General features: G+C 35.8%; 1 protein-coding gene across 1 annotated transcript in view; it reads left to right on the forward strand.

Moving 5' to 3' along the window:
- Nucleotides 1–19486, forward strand: part of SEC62 (SEC62 preprotein translocation factor) — a 32090-nt gene that overhangs the window by 4109 nt on the left and 8495 nt on the right. Inside the window, exons 2-5 of the mRNA XM_086393820.1 lie at nt 4877–4985; nt 5989–6094; nt 11648–11852; nt 12098–12190. Coding sequence (XP_086249946.1) covers nt 4877–4985; nt 5989–6094; nt 11648–11852; nt 12098–12190 — 513 coding nt within the window. The remainder of the gene's footprint in view (nt 1–4876; nt 4986–5988; nt 6095–11647; nt 11853–12097; nt 12191–19486) is intronic.

Genomic DNA, 19486 nt, shown 5'->3' on the forward strand with positions numbered 1-19486 from the left:
TGATGTATTCTGAAATAAAAAATAGTCTTTGTTAAATAATTTAAAAAGAAAGTTCTTCCCTAACTTTCCATTTTTGTAATTTTGGACTGTGAGTTGCAACTGCTGGCATCTTGGTGTTTGGGTTGGCAGTCCACCCTCAAAATGTATTGGTTCTTTGCTTGCTCATTCTAAGATGTTTGGGCTCATTCATTGAGCTACAAAATTCCCTTCATTGGAGGGTTGATAAACTTGTTTCTCTTTTTTAGTGGGTGATGCTATTCCCAAAAGACCTTCAATTTTGTCATTAGATTTCTAGAAAAGTTAGGAAAATATTCTGAAGATAATGTGTATATAGACAGGAAGAGGATAAGACTGTTTTAGCCTGCAGCAGGGGAGCAGTGAGAAGGAAGATTCCATGGCAGGCTCTTCTGTATTACTAGCTTCCCAAGTCATGTAATCTTGGTATGCTTCAATAATAATCTTTCTGGCTTCAAAGCCCCAGCAGATGGCACAAATCCTAAACTCTTAGAGGCAGCCTACAATATGTATGTTATATGTGGTATAATGAACATATCATATTTCACAGAAGATACTAAAAGTTTTTTAAGGATTTGAACTTGAAGGAGGAGCAAGGAAGAAAGCCGTTCTGTTGTACAAATATCTTGTTAAGAATTCTAGTCAGATGTTTTAGGGAAGTTACTGATACTTTAAGAAAGTATCAGTGAATAAGGAACTCTGTGTCTAGTTGAGATTATCCAAGTCCATGTTTTCTGGGCCTTTTCTGTTTATTCATGCTTAGCAGTGCCTTTACCAAGGAGGGGAAGGGAAGGAAGATAGAATACTTGAGTATGTTTTTGCAATTGTGGAAAAGAGCTTGGTGAACTTGAAGTAATTGTTAAAATGAGGTTTTTAAACTGTTGTGGATTCATGTAGAATCAGATTCCGTACTGTATATAACAACAGTTTCTTTTGTATCCTTGTAACATATTTTATGTGTGATGCCTGTATCAACAGTCAGTAGATTGGTACCATGTCTAGTTAATGGTTTGGGTGTTAGTATGAGTGTAGACTGTCATGCCTAAGGTTGATGTGATTGTTTCCTCCCCAGAATAACCTTCATTCTGAAATTCTGTTATTGAAAAACTGTCCTTTTAGTTGATCAGACTATTTGACATCTTTTACTAAGTAATTTCGGAGAAGGCGATGGCACCCCACTCCAGTACTCTTGCCTGGAAAATCCCATGGACGGAGGAGCCTGGCAGGCTGCAGTCCATGGGGTCTCGAAGAGTCAGACACGACTGAGCAACTTCCCTTTCACTTTTCACTTTCATGCATTGGAGAAGGAAATGGCAACCCACTCCAGTGTTCTTGCCTGGAGAATCCCAGGGACGGGGGTGCCGCCTGGGCTGCCGTCTACGGGGTCACACAGAGTCGGACACGACTGAGTGACTTAGCAGCAGCAGCAGAAACTAAGTAATTTCATTCATCCTTTATCATTGAGTCCTTCCTATCTGTTCTACATTTGAAATGTTTCAGATATCAAAATCCTTCTTAGTCCAGAGTATCACATCACATCTTACTTGAATACTAACTAGTTTCCTGCCTTATGCATTTATTCCCCAGTTCATTCTACATGTAGGCTCCAAAATAGTATCTCAGTCTTTTTTTTTCTCATTATGTCCTCCTCCTAGTCAAAAACTTTCTGTAACTTACAGGGTAAATTTGAAAATTCTCAGAATGCTTTGAATACTATTTAGCCCTATTATACTTACACCTACTTAGCCTCACAATGCTTTCTAACTTGACTCTAGTGAAACCAAATTTTATACTCATTTTCAGCCACAGTATTTTTATACTATTCATTCAGCTTATCCTAAACTTGTTCATCTTTCAGAATCTAGGTCCCTCTTCCAGGAGATCTTTCATAGATCCTGTTTTGTACTCCTAAAATATTTTTTCTACCACTTATTTTGAAAAATAACAGTTGTTGTTTTGGATAGTTGTAACATAATGTAGCGGAGAAGGAAATGGCAGCCCACTCCAGTACTATTGCCTGGAAAATCCCATGGACGGAGGAGCCTGGTAGACTGCAGTCCATGGGGTCGCTAGAGTCGGACACGACTGAGCGACTTCACTTTCACTTTTCACTTTCATGCATTGGAGAAGGAAATGGCAACCCACTCCAGCGTTCTTGCCTGGAGAATCCCAGGGACGGGGAAGCCTGGTGGTCTGCCGTCTATGGGGTCGCACAGAGTCGGACGCGACTGAAGCGACTTAGCAGCAGTAGCAACAGCAACATAATGTAGGTATTGTGCCTTAACAAATTTTTGGTATTAACTGTAGCACCCAATGGTATTTTAGGGTAAACAACTCAGTAATTATATGTTTGAACAATTTACATTTATCACGAGTTCTCCCCCACATACCATTTTTAATGATATCCCAGTAACAACTTATCAGTCAATTAGATAAATCTTTAGATTGACAACAGATGTATTAACTGAGGGGAAAAATTAAACATATATGGGTGTGATTATAAAATAGAAATATTTTATAATATTTCTATACTTATAATATTTATAATCTCTATAAAGCCAATTATACTATCCCATTATTTCCAACTATTTATATAGTGTGACTTTTTCGGCTGTACATGAACATACAGAATATTGTTACTGATAGATGAGGCTTCTAGAAATTCAGTGTTACTTGGGCATAATTAAATGCTATCATTTTACATATACTAATGTATTTTAGTGTGATTTCAAAAACCAAAATATAGAATACTTTTTAGCTTGTGAAAACTATATTTTGTGAAAATAAAAGTTGCTCAGTCTTGTCCTACTCTTTGCGACCCCATGGACTGTATAGTCCATGGAATTCTCAAGGCCAGGATACTGGAGTGTACTGGACCCCAGATTAAATAATTATAAACACTGTAGATTGTAGTGAACTTGGTAGTGTTAAAGTTTGAATTTACAGTTTTTTAAGATTCTATTTTTCTGTGATATTTATTTTTATATATAAAACTAAAGGTCTTTTATTCTTATAAATATTTGGTTTTTATTATAGTCTTCATTTGGATTGAATGGTTTGGGTTTTTAGCTTTTTTTTAAATTTTTATTTTATATTGGAGTATAGTTGATTTACAATGTGTGGGTTTCTAATTTTTATTGTCACAAATAGTAACCCACAAATGAGGTAGTATGAGAGTGTAAAACTCATGCACTGTTAATTGGCTGTTTGAAGCAGAGAAGTTGGGAAATGCAAAGGAAGAAATCCGAGAAGTAGCTGCCTGGTGACCCAACAACAAGGGCACAGATTTTCACTTCATCTCACAAATTACTCCTCTTCAGGATAAAGTTAAAGCTGAGACTTTGTTAGTTGTCCCTTATTTTCCGCAGACATAACTGAATTCAGACTTACTTGAAATTTGTGGAAAAACTGACATAAATACAGATGATTTAGATAGTTTATTTTTCCTGTTTTGTATTAGTAGAATGTCTTGCCTAAAAGATAACTGTCTTAGGCATTATTTATTCTCAGCAGTCTAGATTCTTGGCAGTTAATTCTTCGCTATTATTTGGCACTTTATTCGTTTTAAGAAATAGACCTTCATGAATTCATTCACATTTAAATTATACATTGCTAGAAATATTGCTTGAGTTCTCTATGTATTGTGCTTAAAAATGTGAAGGCAGTGCTTTTATTTTGATATTAGTAACTTACAGCAGTAAGACAACTTCTAAAAGTAAAAAATATATAAGATATATATACACAAATGTAAATTGCTCTCATTTTCTTCAGTATATGAGTAGAGAGAATAAGTACACTGCTTTTAACTACTCAAAAGTAGTTCAGAAGGTAAGGAAATAAAAGCAAGATGGGAAATGATAAACAATGAAGTGGTAAAAAATTTGGAAGAAAGAATGGGAAAATTTTAGAAAACAGGGAAGGATTAAAGCAGCCTTTTCAAAACTCTTTGTTCACTTCCATTAATCAGTTCTTAAAGTGAAAGTCACTCAGCCATGTCCGACTTTTTGTGACTCCCTGGACTATGCAGTCCATGGAATTCTCCAGGCCAGAATACTGGAGTGGCTAGCCATTCTCTTCTCCAGGGGATCTTCCCAACCCAGGGATCCAACCCTAGGTCTTCTACATTGCAGGTGGATTCTTTACCAGCTGAGCCACCAGGGAAGCCCAGTCAGTTTTAAATGAGATTATAACTTACTTGTCTATTGCATTTTAATTTTTGCTCTACCTCTGTTCAGAAAGGAAGAAGAAAGGCAAGGTGGGAAAGGATTCCCCGACAGTATCTAGAATTTGTAACCCTAAAAGGAAAGGGAATACAAATCTTCAGCATCTCAAGTAGTATCTTGTATCTGGGACCACACTGGGACAGCTGTCTTTGGTTAATTTGAGAACTCCTCCTGCAATCTCTAGTCTTTTGTTTAGGGTACATAACTTTGGCTGTTACTTAACATTTATTTATGGCACCTGTTTCTACCTACGTTGACATTTGGGCACTCACTATTGACAGCCTCTTAATGTTTTGAATTATTGTCTATGGCTTGTAAAGAGAGACCAAGCAAGGGTAAAGATGAACTGGTACACAGTGGTTACCATGCTGGAAAAACAACTCAGAATAAATGCCTTGTAGCTGAGGCCAAGAGACAAGCAACTTTGGGCCCTCTCAACTTGTATTTGAAAGATGTGTAATTTTTAAAATCTCCATTCTGTCTTTTGTATAGATTACCAGGTCTGCTCTAGAAAAAGCTTGAAAGAAAGGCCTGTAGTACACTTTAAAAGATTTTCAGAAAAGATATGTAATTTATTCTTCAGTGTATGAATGTCTCAAGTAAATAATTACATTAAATTTAATATTGTTACTTTGCAGGAAGTTGGTGAACCATCTAAAGAAGAGAAGGCTGTAGCCAAGTTTCTTCGATTCAACTGTCCAACCAAGTCCACCAATATGATGGGTCACCGGGTTGATTATTTTATTGGTAGGATTTCATATTTTAAATTATGTTAGTGGGCATATTTTATAAAGATACCTAATTTGGGGATAGGCAGATGTTTTAAAAGTGCTTTGCAAGAATGATTGGTGAAGGTAGGGGAGGGTCATATGGCACATGATTATCCTATTCTTTCCTTTCATAATTAAAAATGTCAATAGTAAAAATGAAGTACTTTTTAATGACATTGGAGATATTTTTAAAATAGAATAAGATTTATTTTCAGTACTGATTTTTAAGCAGATAGTTCATGTACTTAAATGATACATTTTAAAAAAATTCCAGCATAGAAGTCAGTGTGAAACCAGTCTGTTGGAACCAAGTTGGGAGCTTTTGTTCTTCATATAATCTGAACAACTTCATTATAAGCTAATATCATCTGTAGTATTGCCCCATAACTTATAACTCAAAAGTTGTTGAGTTTGCCTGTCTGATCAATTAAGATTGAATTGCCATTATCGAGAAGAAATTCCTTTATATTCTCTTTAGTGCTATGATTAATGATTTTGCTAGTCATTAAAAGTTTGAAAAATAGACATGCTATTCTTTTCAGATCTCATCTATTTAGTATTTTCTAGTGACAGCAGTAGATTGTTCACAGAACGTATTCCTTGGTGGGTAAAGCTTGGAGACAGAATTTCTCTTACTGTGTGGTAGAGGACAATTTTTGGTTTGTCTTATATTTTGATTATTTGATAAGAGTGATATTTACATTTATTTTGAACTTTTTAAAGAACATTTTCTCAATTTATATTGCTTGAGTTCATATTTTTTATTTATCATTTATTTCACAGCATTACTTTAAAAAGCTGCTTATCAGTATGTTTCACAAATTGAGCTATTTGTCATGATTGTGTCAGACTTAAATTTTCTGTTGAACTTGGTTTTATTTTCGAATGCTGGAATATTGAAATTTGCCTTATAGAATATTATTTAGATAGACTCAAGTTCTGCTATATACTAAATTTAGAATAATTAATTTCTTCTTTAGCTTCTAAAGCAGTGGATTGCCTCTTGGATTCAAAGTGGGCAAAGGCCAAGAAAGGAGAGGAAGCTTTATTTACAACAAGGGAGTCTGTGGTTGACTACTGCAACAGGTACTGTTTATTTCTTAGTGAAGGATAATGTGAATAGTAATTTAAAAACGGTCTCCGTGGTCCTAAAGCTCCTTCCCTGTTTTTATCGTTTAGTTCTGTTACAACGTAGCTCATGCATGACTTTTACGTGTAACTTGGATATCTTCAGTAACTCAGGAAATGCATTTATTTGGAGTTAGACCATCATATTTTTATAGTTTTTATTTGTGTTCTATTAAATTTGTACATTTGCAGGCTGACTGAACTGAGGGATCAGCAATAAAAATCATATACCAGTGCCTATTGTGAACATAAAAGTTCTTTCTTTTCTAGAGAAAACAGGTGGGGAGTCTTTTCCAAAACTTTGTCAGGAACTCCTAATTGGCCTGTTGTCCCTGTTGTTTGTGTGTCTACCCACTGAGCCATTAGCCAGGTACACTTTTCTGTTTTGTTTGTGATTGCTATTGTATTCCTTGTGAAATCAAGGCAGCTGTGACATCTATCTTTTCTTGATTCCAAGATGAAGTATAGACAGTTCAGTAACATATCCATGTGTTTTATAGGTACTTCTTCTTTGGGAAAAACGTTTCATGGTGAATGGTGTAAAAAAATCCATTTTCTGGGAGTCCAGTGGTTAGGACTCTGTGTTTCCACTGCAGGGGCCACAGGTTCCATCCTTGGTCAGGAATCTAAGATCCCTCATGACACATGATATGGGCCCCCCCCCACCAAAATCACTTTTCTCTTGGGAAGAAGTATGCTGGTTTTGTTTTTTTTCTCCCCCAGTTTTCCCCTTTGGTTTATTTACTACTTGAACAGATTTATTAAGATGTTAGTAAATCAGATTGCTTCTGTGACAGTGAATTTTATAATTGGTGGGAATTTGACATTTTAGATTATCTTATATATTTAGTAGGGAGATACACATTGCATTTACTAATATATTGCTTAATGGCATTTAAAGTGGCAGCCACATTTTAAGTCCTCAGTCACTGAGTTGTGTCTTAGTCTTTGTGACCCCAAGGACTGTAGCCTGTCAGGCTCCTTCTGTCTGTGGAATTTTCCAGGCAAGATTAGTGAAGTGAGTTGCTATTTCCTTCTCCAGGGAATCTTCCTGACCAAGGGATCACACCTGAGTCTCCTGTATTGGCAGGCGGGTTCTTTACCATTGAGCCACCTGGGAAGCAGTAGCCACATGAGAACCCTCTTAAAAAACTGTGAAAAACTGTGAAAAAAAATTTCACAGTCTGTCTGCTAAAGCTGTAAAGTTGAAGAATTGTTAAATGTTTATTAAAATTCTTAGCTGCCAGGGAATTCCCTGGTGGTTCAGTGATTAAGACTCCTGCTTTCACTGCCATTGGCCTAGTGTTCGATCCCTGATTGGGGAACTGAGATCCCACAAGTGGTGCTGCACAGCCAAAAAAAAAAAAAAAAAATTCTTAGCTGCCAAAAACTGGAGTCATTAACGGACCTTTCAGAAACAATGAAAATTTCATTGTTGGGGCAGGGATTAGCTAACAGAAGTGCAATCACTATTTTCCTTTTAGCCATCTGTGTATTAGAATTCCAAAGTGCAAATTTCCCTGCCTGCCTCAAAATAGACTTGTTTTTTATACGTAGTATATAAGTAGAAGCTGCTGTAAATGCACAAAGAAGTTAAATCACTTACCCAAAGTCACAGAGCTAGTAAGTGGCTAGCCAAAATTCTAAATCCAGCCATCTGGCTTTGCAGTGTAGTCCATGGTCTTAACCACTGCACTATACTATCTTCTCCAAAATAATGATCCAGTTAATGAACAGAAATTAAGATGAAGGATTAACCTGTCAGTATTATTTGAATATTAGTGCTTGCTTTGGCAGCACATACACTAAAATTTAATATAAAATCTGAGCCCAACTCTCCGAGATAAGCAGCCAATATTAATATGTTTCTCTTGGCCTTTTAGGAGACTTGATACTTTGTTATATGAAAAGCAAAAAAAAAAAAAACGAGTATGGCGATGGTTCTAGCAATACACTCACTTTTTGTTGTATATGTTATTCCCATTCATATCAAGCTTTTTGTGTCCTTTTTGCACTAAGATAGAGAAGCATGAATTTTTCAAAACCACTTCTAATAATAACCATAGAGACCTCATGATGACCAGCTCTCATGGGTTCCTAACTGACTACAGGCAGAACCACAGAGAGACACTAGTCCTGTCTCATTCTCTGAAGTGTGCTTGAGGGAGGTTGAGGAAAAACAAAAGAAAACAGGAAACTATAGTATGATACACAAAACAGTCTTTTCTAGTATGCTCCATGCCTCTTCATGGCCTGTTTCAAATACAGACTCTTAAATCTTGTATCTAGTGTCATCCTAACCTTCCTGTGACTTTGCATCTCCAACCCCCCAGTCTACTAATGTCCTTATCACTCTCATTCTTATACCACACTCCTCTTTTCTGGTCTTTTGGTAATAACCTACCACTTTCTCCACGTGGTTCTATCCTGCCTGCCTCTCAATATAAGTCCCCCACATTGCATCTTTAGTATTTAGTATTCCCCGGGTCCTCTAGCTTACATTAATCTAATATTCTATAGAATTTATAAAGGTAACTGTTTAAATAGATTTGTTACATGTGTGTGTGTGTGTGTTTTTTTTTTCCCTTGCCGACTAAATCTGAAGGCAGTTGGAGGACTGTTCTATACTTTACTGTAACTCCACAGCAGTTAGCTCAGTGTGGGCATTTAATAAAACCTCACCCTTGTTAGATAAGTTAAAGTCCTAAACACATGTCTGGCATTTAATAAACATTTACTAAACCTGGGAAAAAATTAAGAGGTGAAGAAAAGTAATAAGCAATTTAGTGGCATTTTGCAGGCTGCTTTTAATCCATTTATTTATTCTACAAATACATATCAAATATCTATTATAGGCCAGGCCTCAGGAATACAGAGATAACTGTGACTTGGCTCTTGCCTCCAAAGCACATATTGTTGTCTGAGAGAAAATCTGTGACTAGTTACAATATAGTGTGTTCCGTAAGAAAGAAAGGAAAGTTCAAGAATAGCCTCACAGAGAAAACATTTTAATAAAATTTTGAAACATAAAATAGGTGATTACCCAGCAAATAATAGGGGAGTGGACATTTGATCCTGGCAGAGGGCATAGAACATCCTGAGTTAGGAAAGTATGAGTAGTCTGTGAAAATGTCAGTTTATGTAGTTGATTTGTTCTATACGGTGTGTTTAAAGCTAAATAAATTGAGGCACTGATTTTATTACAATAGTAAGTGTCATCTCATTTTTTGAGGCATGTGGTGAATTGAAGTAGACATTCTCTATCAAGGAATAAGTCAATGATTCTACTTATTAATGAATGGAATGAGGGTGTAATGTAATGATTTATAAACCAAATGTATTTTCTCTATTAAATGAAATTAATGATTTCACTGCAGCACTGGTAATGGCTAACATTGAGAACGTGCATTCCAGGCACCATGGTAAACAATCTGTATGCTTCTCATTTAGTTCTAGAAACCCCTATGAAATAGATACCCCATTTTAGAAATATACTAAAATTAAGTAACTTACCCAATACTGTGTAGCTAATTAAGTGGTAGAGGTGATATTTGAACCCATCTACCTGAATGTGAATTTCTCATTACCAATTTGATTGGTTAATAATCTTAACTTTTGTCTCATGGGCTGGAGCATCTGTGCAGAAGTAACAGAGCAGATGTTCCTGCTGATTCTATCCTCTTCTGTAACTGCTTGTCAAGGGAAGAATTGTTTTTTCTCCTAAAGTTCTGTGGTTTATTTTTTAAATTATTTATTTCTTTATTAAGAACATTTTTTTCACTAAAGCAAAGAAAACTTTGAGAACGCAAAGAAACTTGAGAAGACTTTGAAAATGATGCAGAAGAAAATGCAAATTACTAATGATGTTGCCTCAGGAATAATTACATTACCATTTGAGACTATATATTTAAGTATCTATATGTATACATATGTACTCTTAATATATGGAGAGCTATAATATGAACTGTAGTATGAAATGCTGCTCTTCAATTAACATACAGTGAGTAAGATGTATTTTCATTTTCATACTAAATTGTAATGAATGATCCTGATAGAAAATCTGGAAATTATATAAGTGAAAAATAAAGAAATTAGAATATTTTCATTATAAATTTTTGTAAGAAAGTCTGAAGTAGAATGAAAATGAAAGATTCCCCCCCTCATTCAGATACTCAACACTACTCTTAAATCTCACTTTCTGCTCATAAGTAGTTAATTATTAAGGGTCTCATTTCAGATTTTTACTTGTTTACATATATGTGTGTATGTAAACAGATATTCATATATGTATGTGTAGTAGATATTAATGCTAGATTCTTTGGGGACATTTCAGACAGTTGCACAATTGTATGCTATATAGCTCTTCTGAACAAGAAAAAGCTTTTTGGCAATGTTCATGGGATGGTCCTAATTGGGCATCAGAAAGAAGCCCAGCCAAGCAGGTCAAAACACAGGTAGGCAAAACATAATGATCAGAAATAAGTGGTATTTGGCCAGGAAGGAAGTGTCTAGTTAGCAAGTGTGTGATGCGTTGGAGCAGGCACCAGTGGAGGTAGAAAGGTGGATAGTTACCATTAACAGGCCCAGCTGGTGGCAGTGAGACCTAGCGTCTAGGTTGTGTTTTGATAGTTATCCTTTATCAAGACAGTAATGAAGGAACAAATGAGGAACTCTGAAACTGGAACATAAGATTTGAAAAGGTTTTCTTTTAGATGATAAAAATAAGCGTAACCCAGTTGCTTTAGTAGGATTAGAAAAGATTGAGTCAACAAAGGTTGACTTAATTTGGTCTCAGCTGAGCTTCCAAACTCATCAGATAAGCAAATAAACAAGAACAACAACAAAAAAGAACAAAGCAAGCATCTGACATGAATTGTATTAGAAGAAAAACTGCTGTGGATGGGATAACAATGTGTTGAGAGAAACACATAGTGTTGTCTCGCCAAATATTTTGTACAATTTTTATCTTGATACTGTGAAGAATTGTTTTCAGAGTTCAGAAATCTTATCTTAGCATATTTAATTATTCATTATTGAAGATATTTCATTATAGTGGCAGGCTGAGTAGTGAGGTACGTGGAGAGAAGAAAATAACATCAAGAAAGACCTCTGAAGACACAATTTGGATCAACAGATCATGGGCACATTTTTAATCTATTAACATTTAACTGTTTTATTTATTTTCCCCATATATTTATATTCCATTTATGTCCACTCTTGAATTTGAGACTTTAAATAAAGCAGAATTTTGATTACTCCTTATGAACCTAAAGAAAAACTAAAGGAATCTCATTAAATTATATAGTTGAAAATTAGATTTCATATAATCAGGTTGACTGCACAAGTTTTCGAATAGACTGTTTTTCCATGGACTTATAAGTTGTAATTTTTCTTGTGAGTTGCCAATGTATGTCATTCTTTGTTCACTTTATTCAGGTCTTGATATTTTTGCTTTTCAGTCTACATCTACATAATGGATAGGGAATATAATGTCATACCTTTTTTTTAAAGGCTTTTAAAGAAGCAGTTTTTTCATCGGGCACTAAAAGTAATGAAAATGAAGTATGAGAAAGACATAAAAAAAGAAAAAGAGAAAGGAAAAGCTGAAAGTGGAAAAGAAGAAGATAAAAAGAGCAAGAAAGAAAATCTAAAGGATGAAAAGACAAAAAAGGAAAAAGAAAAAAAAAAAGATGGTGAAAAGGAAGAATCCAAAAAGGTGATTTCAACTAGATTTAAGTAAAAATAAAAAATTTATTACATGCATGTTATCACTACTGGCATATCAAGACTTTTAAAATCTTATGCAGCAACCACTTAAACCATATTAGGGTTTTGATGAATACATGATTGAGAATTTTGATTTCTGTGTCTCATATAGTAAAACTTTGAGTATATGAATGTCATACTCCTTTTTGCTTGTTTGTAAATACTTTTTCTTCTATTCAACTTGTTTTTTAATAGGAGGAAACTCCTGGAACTCCCAAAAAGAAGGAAACCAAGAAAAAATTCAAGCTTGAGCCCCATGATGATCAAGTTTTTCTGGATGGAAATGAGGTGAGAGTACCTACTAAAAGTAGAAATCCAATTTTCCATAGGAGTTTTTAGAATTGTCTTTGATGCCTTCACTAAGAAAAGAAGTAATTTAGATAAATTTAACCATGTAGATATAAAATCTACCCTTTTTAAAAATGAATTTCTCTGAATTTATATTTATAAAAAATTTATTAAATCAGTCAGAAGTATGTTCAATTGTCTGTGATAGGTAGAAAAAAAGAAATAACAGTGACTTAAGATGGATACTTATTTCTCTCTCATTAAAGAAACCTGATGGTAAGCAGATACAGCAGCTCCATGGTGGATCTGAAGTTTTCTGCCTGTGTAAGGCAATTAGTAAAGATTATCTCATGGTCCAAAATGACTGCCAGCCTTATATATGCATCCAAAGGAGGGAAGGAAAGTGAGGGACATGCTTCTTTTTTAAGGATACTATCCAGAAAACAGGCAGTTTCATTTCTGTATGGATTCCATTGGCCAGAACCTACTCACATGGTCATGACTTCCTGCAGTAAAGTCTTAGAAACATGATTTTCATACTGAGTGATCCTTTGCCCAGTAAAATACAGGGTTTCCATTACAATCAAAAGGAAAAGAAGCAGAATGGTTAATGAGGAACACATACTGGTTTCTACCTTTCACAGTCAGACACATTACTATAAGGGTCTAAAATTTTCAACATTACTTGATGCTTTACTTAAAATCATTTTAATGTATTTAATAGAATGTTTGTGTGGTGGTAGCCCTCCATGAAGACCACTTAATTTAGTCATTTGACCATTATAAAAACATTTAGTTATATACTAGCCATTGAGTTGTGAATTTCTTTCTATGCTTAATACAAAGGTAGTATAAATTTAAAAAGTTAGTGGTTCTTGGAGCTGTCAGCTTGAAATTCTGGGAAGGCTTTTTAGAAAACACGTGCACTAGGCTCATTCCAGACATACTTGCGTGAGGATCCCTAGGATGGAATCTAGAGTGTGTGTGTGTGTGTGTGTTTTTTGTATTACATTTCCCTAGGTGATTCTGATGTGAAGCCCTGTTGAAGAACCAATGTAATAGAAAACCACAGGTCTGTCTTAATGTGAAAGCTCAAATGCCTTCAGTTAAACATCAGGTTAACTCTATGCCAAGTCATTTTTATAGGTGCTGGGCATACCATGATAAAAAGATAAAATTCTCTTCTTGAAAACTCTTTTAGTCTAGCAAGCATACAAACCAGACATACCTCATTTTGTTGTGCTTCAGAGATAAAGTGTTTTGGAAGGGGGTTTTGTTTTGGTGTTTGTTGGTTGGTTGGTTGTTTGTTTTTACAAGTTGAAGAGTTACAGCAGCCCTACATTGCATGAGTCTATCGACTTCATCTTCACAACAACATTTGCTCACTTTGTATGGGTCACATTTTGGTGTTTCTCACAATATTTCAAATCCTCTTCCAGCAAAAAAAAAAATAAGACTCACTGAAGGCTCTGATGATGGTTAGCATTTTTTAGCAATAAAGTATTTTTTACTTAGGGTATGTATATTGCTTTCTTAGACATGATGCTATTGTACACTTAATATTGACTATAGTATAATGTAAATGTAACTTTCATATGCACTGGGAAAACCAAAAAATAAAAAATGGTATTATTGCAGTATTATTGGAGCTAATCTTGGAATATCTGAAGTATGCCTGTACTGTATTATGACATGGATAGTGTTATGATGGGAGAATACCAATCAGGGATGGTTAATCTAATCAAAAGAGGATTAAGGATGGTCTGGATATCCTGGACACTTGAGCTGAGCCTTGAAGGATGACTGGCAGATTTCCAGGTGCACTGCAAAGGAGTTAGAGGCCTATTAAACAAAGGAAGCAGCCTGAGCATGCATGGGGTGCTTGCATTCCCCAAAAGGCTAAGGTTTTATTCTGTACAAAGACGTATGCTTTCAAACTTTTAAAAAATTTTTATCTATTTTTTAGTTGAAGGATAATTGCTTTACAGAATTTTGTTGTTTTCTGTCAGACCTCAACATGAATCAGCCATAGGTATACATATATCCCCTCCCTCTTTAACCTCCCTCCCATCTCCTTCCGCATCCCACCCCTCTAGGTTGATACAGAGCCCCTGTTTGAGCTTCCTGAGACATAACAGCAAATTCCCATTAGCTATGTTTACATATGGTGATGTAAGTTTCCATGTTACTCTCTCCAATCATCTCACCCTCTCTTCCCCTCTCCCCATGTCCATAAGTCTGTTCTCTAGTTCTGTTTCTCCATTCAGTTCAGTTCAGTCGCTCAGTCGTATCCGACTCTTTGCGACCCCATGAATCGCAGCACGCCAGGCCTTCCTGTCCATCACCAACTCCCAGAGTTCACTCCGTTGCTTCCCTGCAAATAAATTCTTCAGTACCATCTATCTAGATTCCATATATATGCATTAGTATACAATATTTATCTTTCTGACTGACTTCACTCTGTATAATAGGCTCTAGGTTCATCCACCTTATTAGAACAGACTCAAATGCATTCCTTTTTATGGCTGAGTAATATTCCATTGTGTATATGTACCACAACTTCTTTATCCCCTCATCTGTCGATGGACATCTAGGTTGCTTCCATGTTGTAGCTATTATAAGTAGTGCTGCAATGAATATAGGGGTACATATATCTTTCTCAGTTTTGGTTTCCTCAGGGTATATGCCTAGGAATGGGATTGCTGGGTCATATGGTGGTTTTATTCCTACTTTTTTAAGGAATCTCCATACTGTCTTCCATAGTGGCTGTACCAATTTACAGTCCCACCAACAGTGCACAGGGGTTCCCTTTTCGTCACACCCTCTCCAGCATCTATTGTTTGTAGACATTTTAATTATGGCCATTCTGACTGGTGTGAAGTGATATCTCATTTTAGTTTTGATTTGCATTTCTCTAATAATGAGCAGTATTGACCATGTGTTAGCCACCTGTTTGTCTTCTTGGAGAAATGTCTGTTTAGGTCTTTTTCCCATTTTTTGATTGGGTTGTTTGTTTTTCTGGTATTGAGTTGTATAAGCTGCTTGTATGTTTTGGAGATTAATCCTTTGTTAGTTGTTTCATTTGCTATTATTTTCTCCCATTCTGAGGGTTGTCTTTTCACCTTGCTTATAGTTTCCTTTGCTGTGCAAAAGCTTTTAAGTTTAATCAGGTCCCACTTGTTTACTTCTGTTTTATTTCCATTATTCTAGGAGGTGGGTCATAGAGGATCTTGCTTTGATTTGTTTCATCAAGTGTTCTGCCTGTGTTTTTCTCTTAAGAGTTTTATGTTTCTGGTCTTACATGTAGGTCTTTAATCCATTTCAAGTTTATGTTTGTGTATGGTGTTAGGAAGTGTTGTAATTCCGTTCTTTTACATGTAGCTGTCCAGTTTTCCCAGCACCACTAATTGAAGAGGCTGTCTTTGCCCCATTGTGTATCCTTGCCTCCTTTGTCAAAAACAAGGCACCCATAGGTGCATGGGTTTATTTCTGGGCTTTCTATCCTATTCCATTGGTCTATATTTCTGTTCTTGTGCCAGTACCATACTGTCTTGATGACTCTAGTTTTGTAGTATAATTTGAAGTCAGGAAGCTTGATTCTTCCAGCTCCATTCTTCTTTCTCAAGACTGCTTTGGCTATTTGAAAATTACTAGAGCTAATCAGTGAATTTAGCAAAGTTGCAGGATACAAAATCAATACACAGAAATCACTTGCATTCCTATATGCTAACGATGAAAAATCAGAAACAGAAGTTAAGGAATCAATCCCATTCACCACTGCAACAAAAAGAATAAAATATCTAGGAATAAACCTACCTAAGGAGACAAAAGAACTATATACAGAAAATTATAAGACACTGATGAAAGAAATCAAAGATGACATAAATATATGGACGGATATCCCATGTTCCTGAGTAGGAAGAATCAATATTGTGTGACTCTACTACCAGAGGCAGTCAGTCTACAGATTCAGTGCTATCCCTATCAAATTACCAGTGGCATTTTTCACAGAATTAGAACAAAAAATTTCGCAATTCATATGGAAACACAAAAGACCCTGAATAGCCAAAGCAGTCTTGAGAAAGAACGGAGCTGGAGGAATCAAACTTTTAAAGATGGGAAATGTCTTTTAAAATTTGTTTCTTTAGAGTGCTAAATGGCAGAAGTGACATCTGTAGATCCAATTTCCAGGATAAATATGCAGAGTTAAAAAAGAGGATTGTTGGAACCAAATCAAAAAGACCATAACAAAGATCTTTGGTCAAAATAGAACCAGGAAATGGAAGAGTACTGTTATTTATAAAAACCAAGAGAATAAAACTAAGAGTTTTATGGTCGATGAACAGAATTCTAATTATTGTAAATGAAATTTCTGTTGTATAAAGTAAGCTTTAAAGCAGTGGTTCCCAACTTTGGGGCTACAGACCCTCTGTGGGGAGCTGGCAATAATATTATTGCAGAGAGTCATAGAATCTTTTATGTTCACTGAGCATAATTTTTTTTAATATAAATTTATTTATTTTAATTGAAGGCTAATTACTTCACAGTATTGTATTGCTTTTGCCATACATCAGCATGAATCCGCCATGGGTGTACACGAGTTCCCCATCCTGAACTCCCACCTCCCTCCCCATACCATCCCTCTGGGTCATCCCAGTGCACCAGCCCCGAGCATCCTGTACATGCATCGAACCTGGATTGGCGATTCGTTTCACATATGATAATATACATGTTTCAATGCCATTCTCCCAAATCATCCCACCCTCACCCTCTCCCTCAGAGTCCAAAAGACTGCTCTATACATCTGTGTCTCTTTTGCTGTCTCGCATACAGGGTTATCATTACCATCTTTCTAAATTCCACATATATGCGTTAGTATACTATATTGGTGTTTTTCTTTCTGGCTTACTTCACTCTGTATAATAGGCTCCAGTTTCATCCACCTCATTAGAACTGATTCAAATGTATTCTTTTTAATGGCTGAGTAATACTCCATTGTGTATATGTACCACAGCTTTCTTATCCATTCGTCTGCTGATGGACATCTAGGTTGCTTCCATGTCCTGGCTATTATAAACAATTATAAACATTATAAACATTATAAAACATTATAAACAATGCTGCGATGAACATTGGGGTACATGTGTCTCTTTCCCTTCTGGTTTCCTCGGTGTGTATGCCCAGCAGTGGGATTGCTGGGTCATATGGCAGTTCTATTTCCAGTTTTTTAAGGAATCTCCACACTGTTCTCCATAGTGGCTGTACTAGTTTGCATTCCCACCAACAGTGTAAGGGGGTTCCCTTTTCTCCACACCCTCTCCAGCATTTATTGCTTATAGACTTTTGGATCGCAGCCATTCTGACTGGTGTGAAATGGTACCTCATAGTGGTTTTGATTTGCATTTCTCTGATAATGAGAGATGTTGAGCATCTTTTCATGTGTTAGCCATCTGTATGTCTTCTTTGGAGAAATGTCTATTTAGTTCTTTGGCCCATTTTTTGATTGGGTCGTTTATTTTTCTGGAATTGAGCTGCAGTAGTTGCTTGTATATTTTTGAGATTAGTTGTTTGTCAGTTGCTTCATTTGCTATTATTTTCTCCCATTCTGAAGGCTGTCTTTTCACCTTGCTTATAGTTACCTTTGTTGTGCAGAAGCTTTTAATTTTAATTAGGTCCCATTTGTTTATTTTTGCTTTTATTTCCAATATTCTGGGAGGTGGGTCATAGAGGATCCTGCTGTGATTTATGTTGGAGAGTGTTTTGCCTATGTTTTCCTCTCAAAGTTTTATAGTTTCTGGTACGTTTAGATCTTTAATCCATTTTGAGTTTATTTTTGTGTATGGTGTTAGAAAGTGTTCTAGTTTCATTCTTTCACAAGTGGTTGACCAGTTTTCCCAGCACCACTTGTTAAAGAGATTGTCTTTTCTCCATTGTATATTCTTGCCTCCTTTGTCAAAGATAAAGTGTCCATAGGTGCATGGATTTATCTCTGGGCTTTCTGTTTTGTTCCATTGATCTCTCTTTCTGTCTTTGTGCCAGTACCATACTGTCTTGATGACTGTGGCTTTGTAGTAGAGCCTGAAGTCAGGCAGGTTGATTCTTCCAGTTCCATTCTTCTTTCTCAGGATTGCTTTGGCTATTCGAGGTTTTTTATATTTCCATACAAATTGTGAAATTATTTGTTCTAGCTTATGAAAAATACTGTTGGTAGCTTGATAGAGATTGCATTGAATCTATAGATTGCTTTGGGTAGTATACTCATTTTCACTATATTGATTCTTCCAATCCATGAACACGGTATATTTCTCCATCTATTAGTGTCCTCTTTGATTTCTTTCACCAGTGTTTTATAGTTTCCTATATATAGGTCTTTAGTTTCTTTAGGTAGATATATTCCTAAGTATTTTATTCTTTTCGTTGCAATGGTGAATGGAATTGTTTCCTTAATTTCTCTTTCTGTTTTCTCATTATTAGTGTATAGGAATGCAAGGGATTTCTGTGGTTGATTTTATATCCTGCAACTTTACTATATTCATTGATTAGCTCTAGTAATTTTCTGGTGGAGTCTTTAGGGTTTTCTATGTAGAGGATCATGTCATCTGCAAACAGTGAGAGTTTTACTTCTTCTTTTCCAATTTGGATTCCTTTTATTTCTTTTTCTGCTCTGATTGCTGTGGCCAAAACTTCCAAAACTATGTTGAATAGTAGTGGTGAAAGTGGGCACCCTTGTCTTGTTCCTGACTTTAGGGAAAATGCTTTCAATTTTTCACCTTTGAGGATAATGTTTGCTGTGGGTTTGTCATATATAGCTTTTATTATGTTGAGGTATGTTCCTTCTATTCCTGCTTTCTGGAGAGTTTTTATCATAAATGGATGTTGAATTTTGTCAAAGGCTTTCTCTGCATCTATTGAGATAATCATATGGCTTTTATTTTTCAATTTGTTAATGTGGTGTATTACATTGATTAATTTGCAGATATTGAAGAATCCTTGCATCCCTGGGATAAAGCCCACTTGGTCATGGTGTATGATCTTTTTAATGTGTTATTGGATTCTGATTGCTAGAATTTTGTTAAGGATTTTTGCATCTATGTTCATCAGTGATATTGGCCTGTAGTTTTCTTTTTTTGTGGCATCTTTGTCTGGTTTTGGTATTAGGGTGATGGTGGCCTCATAGAATGAGTTTGGAAGTTTACCTTCCTCTGCAATTTTCCCGAAGAGTTTGAGTAGGATAGGTGTGTTAGCTCTTCTCTAAATTTTTGGTAGAATTCAGCTGTGAAGCCGTCTGGACCTGGG

The sequence above is a fragment of the Bos grunniens genome, chromosome 1 (assembly GCF_055505025.1).
Source record: "Bos grunniens cultivar Pamir isolate PY7600 chromosome 1, Bosgru_T2T1.0, whole genome shotgun sequence".
In the NCBI taxonomy this organism is placed as follows: domain Eukaryota; kingdom Metazoa; phylum Chordata; class Mammalia; order Artiodactyla; family Bovidae; genus Bos; species Bos grunniens.